The sequence below is a fragment of the Hetaerina americana genome, unplaced genomic scaffold, assembly GCF_022747635.1.
Source record: "Hetaerina americana unplaced genomic scaffold, ioHetAmer1.1.p SCAF_115, whole genome shotgun sequence".
Lineage (NCBI taxonomy): Eukaryota > Metazoa > Arthropoda > Insecta > Odonata > Calopterygidae > Hetaerina > Hetaerina americana.
Window position 1 is genome coordinate 840,732 of NW_027286237.1, and position 21,427 is coordinate 862,158.

The 21,427-nt window shown below is 35.7% G+C and overlaps 1 protein-coding gene across 1 annotated transcript; it reads left to right on the forward strand.

The window, feature by feature from the left end:
• The first annotated feature begins 2,965 nt into the window (after positions 1–2,965).
• Positions 2,966–19,497, forward strand: LOC139685475 (solute carrier family 66 member 3). Its single transcript, XM_071582495.1, has 4 exons — positions 2,966–3,386; positions 3,467–3,689; positions 5,242–5,362; positions 12,811–19,497. Exons 1-4 carry the CDS (start codon positions 3,226–3,228, stop codon positions 12,948–12,950), a joined length of 645 nt encoding a protein of 214 aa, XP_071438596.1. The 5' UTR covers positions 2,966–3,225; the 3' UTR covers positions 12,951–19,497.
• The last annotated feature ends 1,930 nt before the right edge of the window (positions 19,498–21,427 follow it).

The window sequence follows — 21,427 nt, forward strand, 5'->3', positions numbered from 1 at the left end:
CACACACCTTTTTGGTGGCTTGCAGGGTATTGATTTAGATGTACGTATCTCGGAAGTGTTTTGGATCAACATGGTCTAAGTAATTGGGACATAAGGAGAAGAATTCCACTTATGAAAGAGGCTTTCACAAGGAGGAGGGAGTTGATGACAGGAACGTTGAGTAAGGATGTTAAGAAAAGACTCATGAAAACTTTGAAATGGAGCGTAGTTATGTACAGCTTGGAAACTTGGTCACTGAACCAGGAGGATAGATGGATTGGAGGCTTTTGAAATGTGGGTGTTGAGAAGGTGAAATGGACTGAAAGGAAAACAAATGAGGATGTACTAGATATGGTGGGCAAGGAGAGGGGTTTGTTTGGAGGAATCCTAAGGAGACAGGTAAAATGGATGAAGGGCATATTGGTTAGCAGTGGAATGTTGAAGACTGTAATAGAGGGGAGAATGTTAGCCAAAAGAAGGATGGGCAGGAACAGGATAGGAATGTTGGACAAGAGGAAGGAAGTAATCAGTGATGAAGAGGGACTTGATGTAGAGTAGGTTGCTGGATTGTATTTTATTAGGTGTCACAAAATATTTATTTATTTGGTAGTTGTGTCCATCCAAAACCTACCTTAACCAGTGGATTACTTAATAATAAATGCAGCTCACTTTGAACTTGAACCTGTTCGGTTAAGATGGAAAATCCAATCGTCAAAACAATGAAACAATCAATATCAATCCTTTTAGCCAGGGATGGAGCTGCACATGAGAGGTTTCACTTGCCCTTCACCACTACGTGTGTTTTTCAAACACCCCAAGGGTAACTGTAGAGTCAAGAAACTGAGGTAAGGGGCACGAAAAATAGTAGTTTTTGGTATAAACAACCTGGCACTTTTGTTGATAGGGTTTATAGATTTGGTAGAACTAGGTTTCTCTATTCCAGTCCAATGATAAAATATGCTTGTTCCTGATCATTGAGCATCACTGGCATTTTTATTATTCCTTGATATGGATTTAGAATTATCTTAATTTTAAAATGGCATAGAATTAGAATATTTTGAACACTATGAGCCATTGATTTACTGTGTACTTAATGTATATGTAATGCCATAGAAAGAACAGAGTCAGTTTGATGTCAATTACTTACAAATTTCCAGGAAATTCTTAAATTTATAATTCTTTAAAAACCCCAAAAAATGAAGGGAATAAATTATCACTACTTGCAGAATCAAAATGATGTGAAAATTTGAATTGCCTCAACTTCCATCACTCAGGATTTTGATTATTTCAACATAACTTAAGAGGAATATTACGTAAATCTGAAGTTTGAAACTAAGTATTGCAGTCCATTTATTTCAGCTACATCCTGTTTACTTGAATCCATTAAATTCCATTTTGGGTTTCTGATTTAGGAATTGGGTAGCGTATCTGTGCAGAGACCATGCTTTCATAATTATGAATTCACTTACTTTCCCCCTGAAAATGTTAGGTCAAAGAACCTATAAATTCCTGAGCTCTCCCCATTTTACGAAAGACCATTACCCTGTTGGTGGAGATTAGGATCCTGAGTGGTTTCCCACTAGGGAAGGTGGGCTACTCAATAAACATCTTTTATTTTGTAATTCACTAACTTGCAGTCATACTGGTATATAATTAAGTATTTATTAATGATGAAGCATATGGAAATGGTTCATAGTACAACATGCATTTACCCATTGATGCTACTATGGGTTAGGTGTTGATTGGATGAATAATCAATTATTACACAGTGCAGATGTCACCACTTAAAGATGCTAAATCAATAAAATGTTCGGCTTTATGTAAAGCATTGCCTATCTAAATTATTGCTGTAACACTTAATTAAGTGGTAAATATTGCTTTGTCAAGTTACTCCGCATAGCTGCATCTACACGCCCTAAAAACGGCATTGGGTGAGTAGGCAACTGTTCCTGAAGGATCGAGTGTAATAATATTTATCATAATGTTGCACAGCCACAGTATATGCTGTCCATCATGAAACAGACCAAACAACATATAAACAGGAAAACATGTAAGGTCAGAATAATTCCAGTTAAAAATAAAATCATTACTATATAATCGAAGTTTAATACAGTTGAAATACTCTTCAACCTATGTTTCACTTTCGAATGGAACAATATCTTGTTTGTGCACTTTAATATTCATAACTCATCGGATTTTTACTAAGTTGAAAAATAAATTTCCATAACAGAAACATTCAGGGGTGAACTGAAAACTCGCGATAAGAATAGGATGCATTAATGAAAAATGTAACTACATTCTAAGAGAACCATTGCAGATCATAATAACATTTGTAAGAAACACGACCCAAATTATTACTACGCTAAAACAGTAGATTTAATGAACAGATGGAGTGATTTGTCAGTTTCTCGCTTAGGAGCCAATTCACGACAGTTATTCATTCCTAATACCCTATTTGGCGAAGAGATTTTGTCGAGAAATTTAAAAGCGAACCTTCCAATTCTATTTTTCTGTGGCCTCGCTGTCGTTATATGATTATATAGTGTGTTAGTTGCACTGCATTAGGCCTCTGAAATAAACAACAACAACCTGCTCAATAGGTAACAATAACACCCAACTTTCGAAGGACAAATTTAGCTCAGCCTCAAACCGGTTCCATTTCTGGCGATAATCTGTGAATCACTTGAGTGATCTCTGTTTCTCAAGGACATTCTCCAAGTCCTTGGAATTTAAGTGACAGCTGTGAAAATTTTAGAAGGCATTAAAAAACTCATGGGACTCAAGAACTGCTCGTTAAAAATTATGGAAGCTTACGTGATCTCTTAAATAGTACACGCCTTAAAATACGTAACATTACATTGAGACACTTATTTCTCCGCAATTACTCTGAAAATAGATTATTTGGGTCCGGTTTCCATTCCTTTCATTCGCGTGTCATTTCAAAAGTAAACAATCCAATTAACATAGCTTACATATGATGAAACCTATCGACTGCTTCCCACATTCCTCTTCAAACCTCGACATCCTGGCGCACTGCGGAGTTTCGAACTTTTAACATCGAGCGTCTGACGGCTGGAGTGCGACCGGCAGGTTTTTGGAGCTGCCCGCTGGATTTTGGTTTGGGTTTTGCGGTGGCTCAATTTTTTTGGTTGGGCTGGTTTGGCCTTGGTGTGCATTGTTGTTGAGGGTAGCTGTTTCATTATATTTGGCCATCTTCTCCTCTGAAGAAAATAAACTTGCCTCAAAATGGGCGAATATTATGGTATTTTGCAAGCAATCTCAGATATTTTAAGCGTAATCACGATAACATTATGTTTAGTGTTGAAAGTTCCGCAAATTTTAAACCTCATGAAAGTGAAAAGTGCCAAAGGTATCAGTATGAACGGCCTGATGCTCGAATTGTCTAGGTAAGTGTAATTGACGGATTGTTTAAGTAAATTAATTCATCCTGCCTATCTTCTTACCTCTGTCCCAACTTCATTTTCAGTTATTCAGTCATGGCATCCTATAATTATTGCAATGGATATGCCCTGCTCTCATATATGGAATATCCTATTATTATTTTCCAAGAAATTATTCTGATATTCTTAGTTTTGAAGTACATGGATCTACTAAATGTTATTAGCGCCGGATTGTTTGGAATATATGCGGCAGTATTTGGTGGATTTATATTTGGATTATTTCCTCCGCAAATCTTAACCATGCTTGTGGTGAGTATTGCTTTCATTTTTATGGATGCCATGTGGTGAGTGGCAAAAAGTTCACATTGAATCATTAGAAGAGCCGGACGAACTGAAAAACCATGAAACAAGTACTTATAGTTTCTCAGTTCATATGTATATATATATATATACAACCGGACGTACGTATATAAATTCAGTCATACGGGTTAAACGAATCTTCACTGAGCGAATTCGCCTATTCCAATCGGATTCATTAGGTTTAATATTTATGTGCAAATGAGCCCTTTCAGTAATGACCGTGGATTCCCAAACTAATTTAACATGAAGGAGTAGTTTGTGCTTCTAAATAACTGCACAAAATCACTATCATTGCCTAGTATCCCCTTGCTTATATTATCATTCCTTCTCTTAACCACTTAGCCAATCTTGTAGCTAGAAAGAAAGCTATCTCCTTTAATATATTTGTATTGTGTCTTAAACAATCATCTGAAATACTCAACTTTCTGGTCACTTGTCATTTAAAGTACCTCCTGTGAAAACTAGACTCAACATAGTGTTTTTATACGCTATTTTCCGAATAGTTATTTTTTTAACCTACCCCCTGTAACGTGCAATGAGAGGGATATTCTGCAAGAATATTTAATATTGTAATATAGCTCTTTGTGCCCACAAAATCATGTAAAAAATAATATCTGATAAGACCATAATATTTGTTTGCATGTCTGTTTAACTGCTACCTAAGTCAAGTCTCTCCTTCTCTTCTCAATGTCGTCCTATCACCTGGCTTTACTTTGTATCAAGTGTCATTTGTTAAACGTTTTGCCCTTTTATGTTCATAATAGGAGGACAGCGATTTTTTATTACTTCCTCTTTTGCCATATGTAGTTTTGTGCTGCTATCTGTTGTTGTTATACTAGGTGAATATGCAGTAATGACTTGTTTGTTGACTGGTGAAATTTTGGATCAAGGTTTTCTCTTTGATTGTGTATTTCTACTGTCTCTTCTTCCTGGTATTAATATTTTGGTGCTGCAATGCATACCTGGCAACCTCTATGAAAATCATCAAAGCCTTGATGATTTTCATAGGGGAATGCTTTGATGCAATATTCTTTCTGTTTCTTCAGAAGACCCTGAAGATAACTCCTTCAAAGTTAGGTGTAATTCACTAGGAACTTAAAATGTTACTGGAAATGTCAAGAAAAAGGCACTATGTTTTTTTTTTAATTTCTCTTCATTTGTTTATGCTGTTTTTTAAAAATGAAATGTGTTTTTCAGGAGCTAAAGACCAATGAACCCAAATATTTTATGGAAAGTGACCTTAGACATTGAATTTAACAGCATTTTTATTGCCTCAATTCTAAGAACACCATGTTTGATTTTATTTGGCTCTCATAGACTATGCTTGATTTTTATTTGGAATAATGAAGCTGATAAGTGATTTCAAATTCATTCATTCTCGCATAACAAGAATGTGTGAAACGATAACTTTCCAGAGATGTAATTTTTTTATACATTCTCAGTTTTAAAAATTAATTATTCAGGGTAATTTCAATGTATTTTTTCCTTCTTTACCCATTAGCCTCTCACCACTCCAGTTTCTGCATCAAGCAAAGTTGTCCAGCTCCTTGCTATACTCAGAGCTAAAGACTCACGTTCTATTAGCACAACAACTTGGGCTCTTTCAGCATTCACAAATTTAAGTATGTACCCTTCTCTTTTTCCTTTATTCTCCAGGTTTAAAATCATTTTAGTTTATCTGTACTCAGTTACATATTTCACCAGCTGCCATCATCTTGAAAGTGGACAAACCACTATCCCATTGCAATATTTTTAGTTGAAGGAATTGAAATTCCAGGTAATGCACTTAATGCAAATAATAACTTAGCATGCTCTTAAAATTATACAAAAATAAAAGGAAAGGCAATATAAATTAAAAACGAAATATGTATCACACTAGCACTATCAGATGTGGTACTCATTACCCTAAGTACAAGCTGAAGATCACACGAGACATAAGGAACATTTTGCCATGAGAAAATTCAAACATATGTACCCTTCCCACTATCCCACCATATCATAGTGTGCAAAGGGCCTCATTTAAGTTATTTTATTATTATTACTTTGTTTTAGGGAACTTACTCTCTTTTACTAGTTTCTTGTACATTGTCTTGTCTTTGTTCAATTCTTTTGTATGTTTTATTTATCCTTAATGGTTCCTGCCAGATCTAATTGGGCTCCTGTTGAGAGTTTCTTTGATCAAATTCACCCATAGCTTTTTCAGTATGCCCTTTCTTGTCAAACCATTTTCTCTCATTTATGTGTGTGTGATGATTCAATTCTTGTCCATTCTCTCAGCATTAATATACTAGCACATAGCATACTTATTTCATACTTGTACATTTTCATCCATATACATGATAAGCAAGGCAACCAATGACAAGTATGTGGCACAAAGTATGCAGAAAATCGACTTGAGCAGTATGCTAAGAGTTGAGGCATGAAAGACTGGCAGTTACAAAAAAATCTATATTATTAGGCTGTGAAAAATTAAGTTCCTCCATGGTAGGATATTGATAGGAAGACCACCAATATGTATTCTTATAAAGAATATATTTATTCTTGAAAAAGAGGCCATAGCCATTGGTAAAAAAGTATTTAAACAGGGAAGAAAACTAGCCACTACTGAAAAGATTTAGTATTTCAGCAATAAAAAAATGTCCAGGCCACATTCTTTCATAGCCCACTTGTCCCTCACTCTCTCTCTCAGGTATTTTTCATGTTCCCAAACCCATCTCATTTATTCAATATTTATGGTTTTCTTTGCATACCCAGGTTTCACTTCCATGCAATAATATCCTCTGTGTGTTGCTTTTCTATCTTTCAGTTTCTTTTTTTCAGGCCAGGTCAATAAAAGACTTTAAGTTTATAACTTAGATGTAAAAGTCCACAGTTTCATTGCTACCTTCTTCTGCTGACCTACTGGGTTCACATTTCTTCATGAAGGAACCTCCCTAGAGTAGTAGTTCATATTTTTTATCATCCATTTGCTCTGTTATTTTGTAGTCCATACTCAATATACAAGCATTTAATCATTTTACCCACTATCCTTATCAGACCCGATTGCCCTCTTTTTATATACAGAATGGTCACTGTCATAGAATATCCTGGAAACTCTGGTAAAGTCAAGTGGCATCCAATGCTTGATCAATGCATCATCTTTAGTCAGATTCATTTCAGATACTTGACTTTTGGCTCTCAGGAGCTCTTGCTGCCGCAGGGAATTTGGAATGTCATCTTTGACTTCTGGAACATTTATGAGTGATAAATTGTAATCTTAACCCTTTTAGTGCAACTGGCCGATATATCAGCTTTTGCATCTTGGGTTTAAAGTGAAGTGGGCCGATATATCAGCTCAAACGCAAGCTATTGTCCATAATTAGTAGACTATAACCATTACCAAAGTTTTGTAAGACGATGTAAAATTCATTCATAAATATTACCAAATGCAGTTGACATACAATTAAAAAACTGCTAATGGATATCATTAAAAATGACTTCAAAATATTTTTGCCCCTCAAATGATACATATAATTGAATTAACTCCTGAACTTTTCGTTCGTGCCCCTGTTTGTTTGCATCCAAAATGAATTAAAAAATTATGGTTGACTGATAACCCTTATCAATGGATCTCAAGCCTCAGACATAATGTACATGTGTTGAAAAAATATTTTGCTTATTAATGAAAACTATAAGCAAGGTGCATATTTATTAATGTTTAATTAATTTACATATTAACATCAGTCCTAACATAAGATGGTGCAAATATGTACCAAAAAGAATTCATGAAAAGAGGCCTAGTTATTCAGTATATGTAGGTACAAGATATGGATATCTTATGGATGCTATATATATGCATAATTATATGTGTATGTATTTATGTGTGTGTATGGTAATCCAGGGGTAGAGCATTACACTACTGACCGGTGGGCCTGGGTTCGATTCCTGGGCAAGCCTCTCTGGGTACCCTCAATTCCACTCAAGCTATGTAATTTTTCGGGCACCAGATCTTCCTGGGAAACCATAACCGGCACAGGGAAAGGAACTGGCCTCCCTACCCTGATGTGTGAATTTCACACACCGTCGGGCTTAGCACTGGGTGATATCTACCATCATCTACCAAACCGACCTTCGGGTTGATTAATGTGTTTATGGTTATATATATATAATTATAAGTGATGGTGTCACGTTAAAAACACTATTGAGGAAGGCAACGGGAAACCACCTCAATTATCATTCCCAAGAACAATGTGATGGACAATAGAGATATTTTGAGTCCTGGCAACCACGGGGCTCGGCCCAATCGGCCGTGTGTCGTGCCCGGCAGCGGGGGAGGCAAGGCTTCCGCGGTCGTCATCCCACGAAACCCTTGCAAGGGAAAACCAGCAGCAGCAGGACAGAAGACGCAGGAGAAGAAGACCAAATTAGTTAGAATAGGAACGTGGAATGTTAGGACAATGATGAGGACGGGGAAATTGGAGAATGTTAAGCGTGAGATGGAAAGGGGAAATATAGATATTTTAGGTCTATGCGAGGTGAGATGGAAAGATAGCGGGGATTAATGGAGTGATAAGTATAGAATAATATACAGCGGTGGGGACGAGAGCCAACGAGGGGTCGCCATAGTATTAAATGAAGAGGTAGGAAGAAGCGTAGTCAACATAGAGCAGGTAACGGATAGAATACTACTAGTGGAGATAAAAGCAGAACCGACGAACTTAGTTATTATCCAGGTATACATGCCACCGAGCAACCATAAGGAAGAAGAGGTCGATAGGATATACGATCAGTTAGAGGACATGATTGCATGTGTTCCTGCAGGGAAACATTTGATAGTGATGGGGGATTGGAATGCGACAGTAGGCGAAGGAAGAGATGGTGATGAGGTGGGGGACTACGGTTTAGGCACGAGGAATGACCGCGGGGAGAAAGCAGTTGAGTTCTGCAGGAGACAGGGGTTAGTTATCACCAACACTTGGTTCAGACACCACAAAAGACGCAGGTATACATGGAAAATGCCAGGTGACTCGGGAAGATATCAGCTAGATTATATCCTGGTTAGACACAGGTTTAGGAACAGTGTGATAAATTCCCACAGCTTCCCGGGAGCGGATGCGGACTCAGACCACAATTTAGTTGTTATGAAATGTAGCGTACGTTTTAAAAAGATAAGGCAGGGGCGGCGAGTTAGAAAATGGAATGTAGAAGCATTAAATGGGTTGAAAAGAAAGGAATACAAACAGGCGGTAGAGAAAATCATGGAGGACGGTAAAGAGCTAAGTACTATTGAAGAAAAATGGGAATGTATCAAAAAAGGGTTGTCTAAAGCGGCAAAAGACACTATTGGAACCGTTAACGCTAAAAGGACTCGTAAACCATGGATCACGGATGAGATGATTACAAAAATGGATGAGCGGCGAAAATGGAAGAATATAAATACAGAATTAGGCAAAATGAAGTACAAAGAATTGAACAATAAATTGAGGCGGGCAACAAATAAAGCAAAAGAAGCATGGTGGAAGACGCAGTGCGAGAATATGGAAAGTCTGCAGAGGAAGGGGGAAATCGGTGCGCTTTACAGCATAGTTAAATCTTTATCGGGAAGTAAGAAAGGGAGATCAACGATAGCAGTTAGAGATAAGGCCGGTAAGGTAATAGTTGACGCAGGAAAGATCCAAGAGAGATGGAAGGAATATGTAGAAGACCTGTATAGTAAAGAGCTTAGACCAACAAAGTTAGACATTGAAAAGGAACATGACGTAGAGGAAGATAGCTTAGGTCCAGGCATACTAGACAATGAGATAGAAAGGGCATTAAGGGAGATGAAACTAAATAAGGCCGTGGGGGTAGATAACATTCCCGTGGAACTTTTGAAATGCTTGGGAAAATGTGGGAGGAAGAGGCTATATGGGCTGATCCGTAGTATTTATGAGGAGGGAATCTGGCCGGAAGACTTTGTGAGATCAGTTTTAGTTCCTATTCCGAAAAAGGTAAAGGCCACGTCATGTGAGGACTATAGGACAATTAGTTTGATATCCCACGCAGCTAAGGTTGTTCTCAGGATCATAAACAAAAGGATAGAGAGTAGGGCAAATGATTACTTAGGGGATGATCAGTTTGGGTTTAGGAAGGGGAGAGGTACGCGTGATGCCATTGCAGTAATGAGATTATTAATCGAGAGGAATATAGAACACAACCAGGAGGTATTTGCCTGTTTCGTAGATTTCGAAAAAGCGTTTGATAGAGTAAATTGGGAAAAACTAATGAGTATATTGCAGAAAATAGGAATAGATTGGAGGGAAAGGAGGCTAATCCGCAACCTGTACATGTCTCAGACTGCTCAGGTGAGGGTGGGAAACGGGGAGTCAGGATGGGCAGTGTTAGGAAGGGGTGTAAGGCAGGGTTGCCCATTATCACCGTTGCTGTTCAACCTGTACGCAGAAGAAATGATCAAAGAGGCATGGGAAGAACTCGAGGTAGGAATGAAAGTGGGCGGGGAATTCGTAAAATCAGTTAGGTTTGCTGATGACCAAGCTTTAGTTTGTCAGTCAGCCAAGGGGCTGCAAGCATTGCTTAGTGAATTGGAAATTCAGTGCGACAGGTATGGGATGAGAATCAATATTAATAAAACAAAGGTTATGCGATTTTCTAGAAAGAAAAAGGCCAAGCTTAACATTAAAATAGGAGGGCAAAAGCTAGAGCAGGTAGAACAGTTTACGTATCTCGGTAGTGTTTTGGACCAACACGGTCAAAGTAGTAGGGACGTAAGGAGAAGAATTGCGCTAGGCAAAGAGGCTTTCACGAGGAGGAGGGAGTTGATGACGGGGACTTTGAGTAAGGATGTTAAGAAAAGACTCGTAAAAACTTTGATATGGAGCGTAGCTATGTACGGCGCGGAAACGTGGTCATTGAAGCAGGAGGATAGACGTAGACTGGAGGCTTTTGAAATGTGGGTGTGGAGAAGAATGGAGAAGGTGAAATGGACAGAGAAGAAAACAAATGAGGAAGTACTTGGTATGGTGGACGAAGAGAGGGGTTTGTTGGGAGCAATCCTATGGAGGCAGGAAAAGTGGATGAAGGGGGTGTTGACCGGCAGTGGGATGTTGAAGACTGTGATAGAGGGTAGAATGTTGGGCAAAAGAGGTAAGGGAAGGAACAGGATAGGGTTGTTGGACGGGATGAAGGGAGGAAGGAAGTACTCAGAGATGAAGAGGGACCTGATATAGAGTAGGATGATTGATTTTGTGTTTTGTTAGGAGTAATAAAATATTTGTTTGGTAGTTGTGTCAGTCCAAAAACCTACCTTAACCGGTAGATTACTTTAAAAAAAAAAAAAAAAATATATATATAATTATATATACATACACACCCATACATGTGTGTGTTTGTTTATACATACTCATGCGAGGGTAGTTAGAATGGTTATCAGAATTACCGTGAGATATCAGTGCTAGTGCATCCTTTTATGAGTAAACACGTAACATGTGCCCTGGAAAGAGATCTGTGGTGCGGACTCTTTTGTTCTATCTTGTTATTTGTGTAGATGGAAAAGATTGAGATTGAAGCAGTGATTAAATACTTCGTAGAGAAAGGCATGAAAGCAAAGGAAATTCATATAGACTTTCAGAACACTCTGGGGGACTCTGCTCCTTCATATTTGACTGTTGCTAAGTGGACCAACCAATTTATTTGGTCGGAACATCTTAGATGATGATTTACGTAGTTGTTGGCCAAAATGTGCAGCTACTCCAGAAATTATTGCAAACATTAATTAAATGTTCAATGAGGATCCCTGACTTAAAGTGCGAGAGTCGATGAAGCTGTAGGGATGTCATCTGAATGGGCATATCATGTTTTAGCAGTGGAATTGGATATGAGAATATTATCTGCTAAAAGTGCCCTGAATATTGATGCAAAATCACATAGGCATCAGAATGGAAATTTCCAAACAATGTTTCACCTGTTTTAAGAGCAACCAACAAGATTCTCTGCGCTGTTTTGTGACCCCACAGATGAAACTTGGGTCCACTACTATACCTCAGAGAAAAAATAGAAGTCTAAGTAGTGGGAATATTAATTCACCACCAAAGGAAGCAAAGGCAATTCAGTCAGCCAGAAAGGTGATGGCTTCAGTTTTCTGGGATGCAAAAGAAATTCTGCTGATAGATTATCTTTCCACTGGTCAAACAATTTCTGGACAACACTACGCGAACCTCCTGGGCCAACTGCAACAGGAGATATATGAAAAAAGACCAGGTTTGGCAAGGAAGAAAGTCATCTTTCATCAAGACAATGCATGCCCGCCCACAAGTGTTGTTGCCATGGCAAAAATATGTGAACTATGGTATGAATTGTTGCCTCACATACCTTATTTGCCAAATTGGGTTCATCAGATTTCCATCTTTTCCCCAAGCTCAAAATTTTCCCTTGTGGTTGGAGATTCTATTTTAAAATAACCAGCAGCTGCAGCAAACAGGTATTTTGCAGGCCTGAAGGAGTCTAATTTTTAAGGAGTTCAAGATATTGGGTCATCGCTTAGCCAAATGCATTAGTGTACAGAGAGACTGCATTGAAAAATAAAAATCTTTACTGGGGCAAGTTGTTTATTTCTAGTTCATTCCGAGAACTATTCAAATTACTGTTGTAGAATCTTGGGTACCTTTACATCTTCAATCATTACACACGCCTTATCCATGCCACAGCCATAGTAAAGGTCGACTTTCCTCATATTACCACATGCATGCTTTCTTTAAATGAAAACCCTCAATATACTATTTTGACTCATCCATGCATTTCTCAAGTGCCTACTTATCAAATTGCCTACAGTTGATCCTAAAATCCCTAACGAGGATAAGTACCTTTGTAGCAGTCTCCATATTTTCATTAGTTGCATTATAATTAACAGTTTGGGAACTTAAAATTGGGTCAGTATATTTCAGCAATCATTTGATTGAAATGTTTACTAAAACCATTTGAAAGTAGCTTAAGGCTGTTACAAAGTAGCTGTAAAAGTTCCAGTAACAAGCATTTTGGGCATGATTCGGACTGATAAATTTCTCTGTGGTAACATGGTGGTTTTTATTTTTTTCAGCTCGCGTGTACACAATTTACATGGATTCTGCTGATCTGAATCTTCTCAGCAATTTTGGGATATCAGTTCTTCTTAGCAGTTCAATTTTAGCTGCTGCAATATATTACAAAAATCCGCAAATGAAGGAAAAAGCTCAGTGATTGATTTACATTGCCATTATTGGTGAGTTTGATGGCAATTTGGGCGATTTAATTTTTAAAACCTTATTATAACTGTAGTTTGCATTTGTCTGGTACATTTGCACAGTTGTCAATTGGAATGAAGATTGTAGTATGAAGGCTATGTGCTATCTGTTTTATTAAGTATTTGTAATTTTTTAAAGATATATTTTTAAATGTCTAACCCATTATGTCTTAAAGTACATGTAAAATATGAAGTTCATTTTAAAATTTTACAGCATTAATTTATATATTTTACCTAATTGAAGTACCAATTTAATCATTTTATGCTCTAGATTATAAAATCTTTTGCCAAAAAGAATTTTAATGAGAATTCTTTAACTTATTCAAAGTATTTGAGAATCCAATGTATGATCTCCTTGCACGTAGCACTTTGCATGACAGTGTCAAAATACTCATCATCCATTATATATTTGTATAATAATGTTTATTTAATCTGAGAACATTTGACCAATTTGCATGTGTCTGACTCAGGACTGGAACTCTCAAAATTTGACAGTTATGAATGATGAATGACCATACGTTTATTTACAAAGGTATGCTAATTTTTTGAAGGACCGTTATGCATCAATGTGCTGTTAATGTTGATTGTTTTACATTATTATTTCATATATGACCCCTATAAACAAGCTTATCTATTTAAATTATTAAGGTTTTTCCTATTATCCTGTCACTGTGACCATTCAGTAAAATTGTCAAAATACAAAACTATGTATGTAATTAGTTTTTTGTAAATGCCAGGTTAGTCAATTACTATTTTTGAATTTTTTCCACGTTGTTCAATGTTATTTTTAGTGGTATTTGTTTTTGTGTTTGGTAATTAATTGGTGTACAATCATGACAAGCTGTGAACGTTATCTGTAAAGAATGTCTATATCATTTATGCAATCCAAAGTGGAGATTATTTCCAGGAATGTTGTCTTTAGAAAGGTGCTTGTTAATTGAAGCTAATGGAAAAAAGTCTTTTAAAAAACTCTGTTTTGAGGATTGATTTGTAATGACAAGTTTGATATGGTTTTGCCAGTAAGAATGTGTTCCAGATAGACTGTGCATGAGTTTGCCTGTAATACTTTGGTTGTATTGTAATGCTAGTGTTCTTGTCAAAGACGTATCATAAAAAAACTGAGGTTTCAGTTGGCACTTACCTATGCCAAATGTGAAGCAAACTTTAATTCTCCTGAAATATACATAAAAGACATCTCTAATAGGATGCATGTCATCACTAGGATTAAATGCTCTTTTTTAAGAAGTTTAAACCCTAGTTAGTGGGTTGCGTAGAGCTTTTTGTATTTAATGTTGATACTGTAAGTACCCATTTAACACTTTTGCTCAAGAATATCTGTAACTACATTATTAATTTTTGTAGAAGTTTACATTATAAATGTCGTTTTATATATATATAGGTAATCAAAGCTTTTAGAGAATTGCTTTAGGGACTACGGTAAATTTTGTGGGAGTGCATAATTTATCTTGGTATTAGTAATCACATGTTAAAAGCTGACTTATCCTATTAATAATAATGTTTATTGGCTATAGATATAAATTGCTTTTCTTCATTATTTCCATAATCATCATCTGTAATGATTAGACCCCTTATGCTCATTTCAATAATTATTTGGTTAAATCTATCGTGAAGTTAGAGTTCTATAATTCCGAATCAGATATGATTTTCTTTTATTACTACAGAATTTCTTACTTGGAAATAATGTATTTTTTGGATTTGAAATAATTATTTTTTTTTCATGTGCATTTATGTAAAATTTTAATATTATATGCACCAAGGGCTTGATCATGGATCAGGTTAACATGCACGCCTTATTTCTGTCATTATTTATGCATTGGTTAACAGATATTTTCCTCCGCTAATCACATTTTGCTCTGAAAAACCTAACTGGAGATTTCCTATGTTGCCATGAATCATTGAAGCCCAGAGCCATGATAGCTGTTTACCAGCGAATGAAAATGTTTGCTATCCACCACTAATTTTTTAAAAAATTCATGTTTTAATCAGACAAATATTGTAGTAAAATTATGCTGTTTTGTATTTATACGGGAGTTAAAGTTTATTAGCATTAAAAAGTAAACCCAATATTGATGTTTTGCTAAATGTTAGGGCAAGGTGCCTGGTATAGTAATTTATGATTATGGTTTTATAACTAGTGTTTTTTGAGAGGTATTTAAGCTGAAGCTTTTCTTTATTTTAACTTTCCATATTCAGACAGAGTACATCATTAAGAAAGAATGCTCTGAGTTCCTTGAGAATGATTCTAATTACATTGAATACCAAAATTTTATTGAAAAAAATTGTGTAATCCAAAATTCTGATCCCTTGAAAGAGAAAAAATATTTTGGTGAAAAGTTTATGCAAAAACTTGAAAATTAATATATTTTCCTCTGAAGTCATAAAAGTTTACTCTACAAGCCATTGGTGATCTATGAAGGGTGATCTCTGTTAATTAAAATTTTAAGTAAGTGGAAAGGACCTATGTTTCCTCGTATGCTAAAATGTAAACGGAAGGAAAGGGTCGGAGAATCTAATACAATTATTTGCCATTTCATCTCTGGTGGTGTTGAGGTTTTTATGATCACACATGCTCTCTTTCGTTTTGATGGAACTGGAATTGTGAATACATGATGTGTGATTTTAGTTATGGCAAATTAAGTATAACACATTGTTATAGAACTAATAGTTTTCAGGTCAGTTGCTTGCAAAAGTTTAATGCTGTTGAAAATCAGAATCTTGCAAGGAGATTGTACCAAACATTTTATTGGTAGGTAATAGTAATTGACTGCTATATTTTGGTACATTTTCAGTTTGCAAGTCAAGTGTGTGGCTGCCTTCTGTCGCCACTGTGATGGGGCAGAAAGAGGTTGTGTAATTTGAAACAAGCTTGATTGATATAAACGTGCTATCTGTTTGTTCCAAAGTTAATGTACAGTGTGTGACAAATTATAACTTGCATTTGGTTAAGTTTCAACTATCCTACTACCAGCCTAGAGCAAACTTAGTAAGTCCAAAGTTCCTGATGTTCTGAGATCATCCTTCATGGTGAAAACCATTTTCTTGCTTCACCCACAAATAGTTCTTTTGACTGATGCAGTAATAGCTGAATTAGAATCTTCAATTCAAATGGTAATCACTATTCATAGCATCATGAGAATCATAGTAAATTAGAAATGGGAAATTTAGAAGTTTTATTGGCATGCAAATTATTTATTCTTTCGCTGTTTGTTGATTTGATTTATGAGGAGAAGCTACTAATTATATGCTCTGTAACATAAATAATGAATTTCAGAATGTGGATGTCACTTATGTTTTTCTGTGTATATTTTAGTTTCCCAGGTGATACATGTACCCAGACAAGTATGCAACTCAAGTTTTGTAATTTTGAATGTTATCATCAGTAGTTATAGGAAATTTCTGCTTTCCTAATTATAAACACACTCTGATGATTCATCTTCTGAGTAACTCATGTTTTGTGTATTTGAGATGCACTCCTGATATTTTTAATTAATTTTCATGAGTTGGGTTTATGGCATGAAATGACAAACCATATTGGATTATCTTAGCAATGGAAAGACTTGAATCCTTCTGAACCATCCTTTGTTCTCTACACCACAGACCTACCTTCAAACCCTCAGTACTTGACATTCTTGATATCCCCTTTTATCAATAGTTAAGTGATAAAATAATCATTAAGACACTTCTTAGTTTTTGATGAACTACTACTGAAGAAAAAAATCATTTGTTCATGTCATATAGACTTATGTTACACTTAATTATTTTGGAAAGCTGGTACGTCTGGGTGGTTGTTGTGATAGTGTTTATCAGGTATATTGGATTTGTGAATCTTCATGCCAGCCTAGTCTTCATTAGTCAATGCAGACCACTCCATGGGCTATAAGGTAAAGCTCCATTTTGGGGGTAAAGACTTTTTGTGCATACAGTGTCATAAATAACAATATACCTACACATATTTTGAATTAAGTACCTTCCTGGTAGGTGATATGCAGCACCTACGAATGTATGCATGCACATTTATACTAAGTGCATATGACCACTTTCTATGGCTTTCGTAGTTACCTAATATGACAGGGAGTCAAACCATTGACAATGTTTCACCTGTTTCTTATTTGTATCTCATACATATTGTTGAATTTGTGCATTGAAACTTTTGTTTCAAAATGTACATGGTTCACCGTCTTTTAGAGCAATAATCTACAAATATATATCCATTAAGTGCATTAAGAATATCCCTGAATTTTTATAAAAGTGAAACATTGAAAATAGGTGAGTGTTAAAGTTCTTTCAACGTTTGTTTCAATTTTAAATTGTTGGAATTTGAAAGGAAAAACATTTTGAGATAAATTTTGTATTTGCTCCTGTAAAAGAGGCTAAAATGATGTTGATTTAAAATTGTTTGTTTTAAATGCCAAATACCTTACAGATGTTAACTAATAGTGCCTATGGTTGAACTTTGGTGGTATAAAGTATGCTGTACTTTCCCTATTTATGCTATACTGTATGCTGTAAAGTCTCGGTGATTATCTAATTAAGTTTTCTGGGTAAAACAAAGAACCAAGTACTAAATAATGATAAAATGACAAAAATTAAGTCTAAATTTGCAGTTACATTTGGCATCACCTGGTTGCTAGAAAATCCTTAAAATGGATTATGAGTATTTTCAGCTCATACAGCATATGATATGGCATCAAAACATATCATAAATCTACCTCTGGAGGTATATATTATACATTAGTTTCTATGAAACTTCAGATCCAAACCCTGGCCGAATAGCATAGAGAGAGGGGATTTTTGGTGACTTCTTGAGTATGTGGTTACCATTGCTAATTATATTTATCTTAATGAATAACTGATCATAGTACTTTTCCGCTTGATAAAATTTATTTACGCCTGGGTTTCTATGTACTACGTCATCATCAGGACCTGATGATGATGTAGTACATCGAAAACCGGTCGTAAATAAATTTTATCAAGCGGAAAAGGAAAAGTGCTACGATCAGTTATTAATTATGTTCTACTTCCATCACATCACACCTGGAGCTACTCAATTTATAGTTATCTCGATAAGTTAATTGTGTAATCACTCGAATCCCCCAGCCTTTATCCATGTAATTGTGTACCTTTTCACTCACAGGAATTTTCCATCATTTGGTTTCATAGCAAGCTTTTTTGAAGGGTAAAGGTTTGGTATTTTATTGGGGCTAAAAAGGCTTTCGAATTTGGCTTGATCATTTTGTAGCAACACTAGCCTTGCATTGCAGTAAGAATCTTCAGTAGTGAAGTGCATACTTCAACATGCAAGTAACAATGAATCGCTGAATGTTCCATGTACAGCCTAATTCATAAGCCATCTAGTGTTTCTAAATTACTATGATTTCTTGCCATCAGAGATTGACTAATTAATTATATATATTCACTAAAACTATGCTTTATTGCAAAAGAAAATTCATAGATCAGTTTGTAAGCATGGATCACTGCACCTTTTTTCCTGCATTTTTGGTATGCTTGACGTGTTTTTGTATCATGTGTGTATCATGTCTTATTGCATCACTTATAGGTATGTTTTCATAAGCACTGGCTGCTTAGGTTTGCATTGTTAACTTATGGGTGGAAAATGATACAGCACATATAGTATGAAAGCTGCTTATTTCATGGTGAAGATAATACTAATTATTTCTATGAGCATTTCATCTTTTTTGTGGAAAATATGTGCGATATTTTGGGCATGCATATTTTTATTTGGCTCTGTCTGTGCAGGTTTTAAATTGTGAACCATTTAGTTGATGTGTGGCAATTGCTTTTAACTTTTTTGCTCAATTTTTACTGGCTAAATACCATATTTATGTGTACATAGGTGAAGTTTACTGGGTGAAACTTTTTGTGTTGGCAGATTTCAGAAATTAGAAACTCCTTTTTTTGTTAGTACAGTATATATATTTATGTAGTCCCTATGCATCAAAGTCTACTTAATTGTAAAATACTTCCATATATTTATACAAGCCAATGTACAATGTTTTACATTTATATATGTATGTAAAACATAGTGTCAGCTGTAAAATTTACCAACGATAAGCTAATTTTTAAATTCTCATGGACAAAATTTAGATTATTGAACCAGTCAATATGTATGTATATGCAAGTATACGCATATGTAGTATAGACTTTATGCTTAAAACATTTAATGTTGGATGACTATTGGAGTATATTAATATGTTACTGTTTATTGTGTAATTAATTGTTTAGGATTAAAAATAAAATGCCATCATGAAGTAAGACTAATGTAGAAATACATTTTCCTTATTGTGATCAGGTCTGTGCATTGATGAATAAATTGTGTATTTAATATAACTTATAAGCTGTGGCTTCATGGTGTATAATATTTAATATTATCACTTGAGACATTTTTACTCTTGGGCTGTTGTTACTGAAGTATTTTTGTACAGTTTTATTGTGCCTACATTAAATGCTTGCAAATGAAAAATACATAGGTTTTTATTATATACTCTTACTCTCCTCATGGAATACAACCAAGACATGGTGGAAAGGCTTGTGTGCTCCTATGGCCTTAAGAGCTGCGCTGGTAGGAGCAACAATAATTACTCCAGGTAGGATTACCCATGCCAGATAGGTTGATTTGTAGGTGCCAGACCAAAGGCAGTTCTTAGAGTGACTGTTCCTCAGTGAGGTGGCCGTAAAGCTATCTGACCCAAGTGGGGTGGCTGAGTGATGGTGTCAAAAATACTTTAGAGTAAGCCAATGGAAAACCACAATCATTTATCTCAAGCCTTTATAATGGGCACAATTATGAAAAAGCCGTGGCAATTATGGGTCTCTACCCACTAGGCCAAGTGTGGAGGATGCTAGCAGAAAAGAAGAATGAGAAGAGGTATGCCACTATGAAAATAGTGACTCAAAATTGTAAGGACAGAGATGCTGAAAAATATCAAACTAGAGATGGATAGGAAATATAGACAAGTTGTGTATGTGTGAGTTTAGATGAAAAGATGAGGGGATTATTGGCACAATAGTTGCAGAGTAATATATGTGTATGATCAGTTTGATGAAATAATTATGAATGTATCTGGAAGAAAACCCATAATAGTGATGAGGGACTAGAATGCAGTGTTAGGCAAAGGGAAAGATGGGAGTGAGGTAGAAGAGTATGATTTTGGAGAAAGGAATGACTAGGGGGAGAGAACTATGGAGTTTTACTGGTGAAATTGGTCAGTTTTAACTAGCAAATAGTTTAAACACAACAGTAGACATAGGCATGCATGGAAAATACGCAGAGGTACATGGAGATATCAGATTATATTATGGTTAGGCATTGATTTATGAATAGTGTGATCAACTCGTGTAGCTCACCAGGAGCAGATTCAGATCACAATTAAGTTCTCAAGAAGTGCTACACTAAATTCAAGAGGATGATGGTGAGAAGGAAATGGAATGTAGAATACAAGTGAGACGAAAAGGATGGAGTACTGAGAGACAGTAGATTAAATAAGTAAAGATCAGGGGATGGGTACAGTAGAAGAAAGGTGGGGTAGCCCAAACCAAAATGAAGAAAGTGATGAATGAAATAAAAGTAGTGGCTAATAGAAATAGGTTTGGGAGGCATGAATCAAGAAATTTATCATTAGAAAGATGGATGAAAGAAGGAAATGGAAGAGCATGAGTATCTAATTGAGAGACAAAAGTAAACATAGGTAAGCAATAAACTTAGGCTAGAGACTAATAAAGGAAAGGAAACTGTGGAAAGAGTGGTGTGAGGATATGGAGAGTTTTCAAAGACAGTGAAATTTGCATGGTATGCCAAGAGAGAAGCAATTGACAGGGTGTACAAAGGGACGTTTCATTGATTATATTAGAGATTCAGAGGTTAATATTCATTAAAGAAGAAGCAGTGTAAGGTAGGATGTAAAAGAAATAGAGAATAACTCTATAATAAGTATAATAGTCCATAGAGTTAGGTTATATAAAGGCAATATGATGTCAACAGGGACAGCTAAGGACTAGGAGTGCTTGAATGTGAGATAGAAAAGCCATTTTTAAGAATGAACTCAAGGCTGTGGGAATAGGTAACATCCTTATAAAAAATCTCAAGGATTTAGGAAAATGTAGAAGGAAGAGTTTGTATGAGCTCATTCAATAGCATTTATAATAACAAAGGAATTTGGCCGGAAAACTCTTAGATCCAAATTGATGCCACCCCAAAAAAAGGGAAAAACATTGTGTGAAAAATATTATTTCAGAATTATAGCTCTCTAACTTTGATTTCATATTTGGTGCCATGACAATAAGGTCACTAGTGGAAAGGAAAATAATGAGTTCAACCAGGATGTATTTGCATGGTTCATCGATTTTCAGAAGGCATTTGACAGAATAAATTAGGGAAAATGAATGAATATTTTGC

Excerpts from the sequence above, each read along its gene's own strand:
- LOC139685475 (XM_071582495.1), top strand. The coding sequence starts at position 3,226 with ATGGGCGAATATTATGGTATTTTGCAAGCAATCTCAGATATTTTAAGC. Across the intron at positions 3,690-5,241 it reads AAATCTTAACCATGCTTGTG|CCTCTCACCACTCCAGTTTC; the intron begins GTGAGTATTGCT and ends TTTACCCATTAG. Across the intron at positions 5,363-12,810 it reads TTCAGCATTCACAAATTTAA|CTCGCGTGTACACAATTTAC; the intron begins GTATGTACCCTT and ends TATTTTTTTCAG.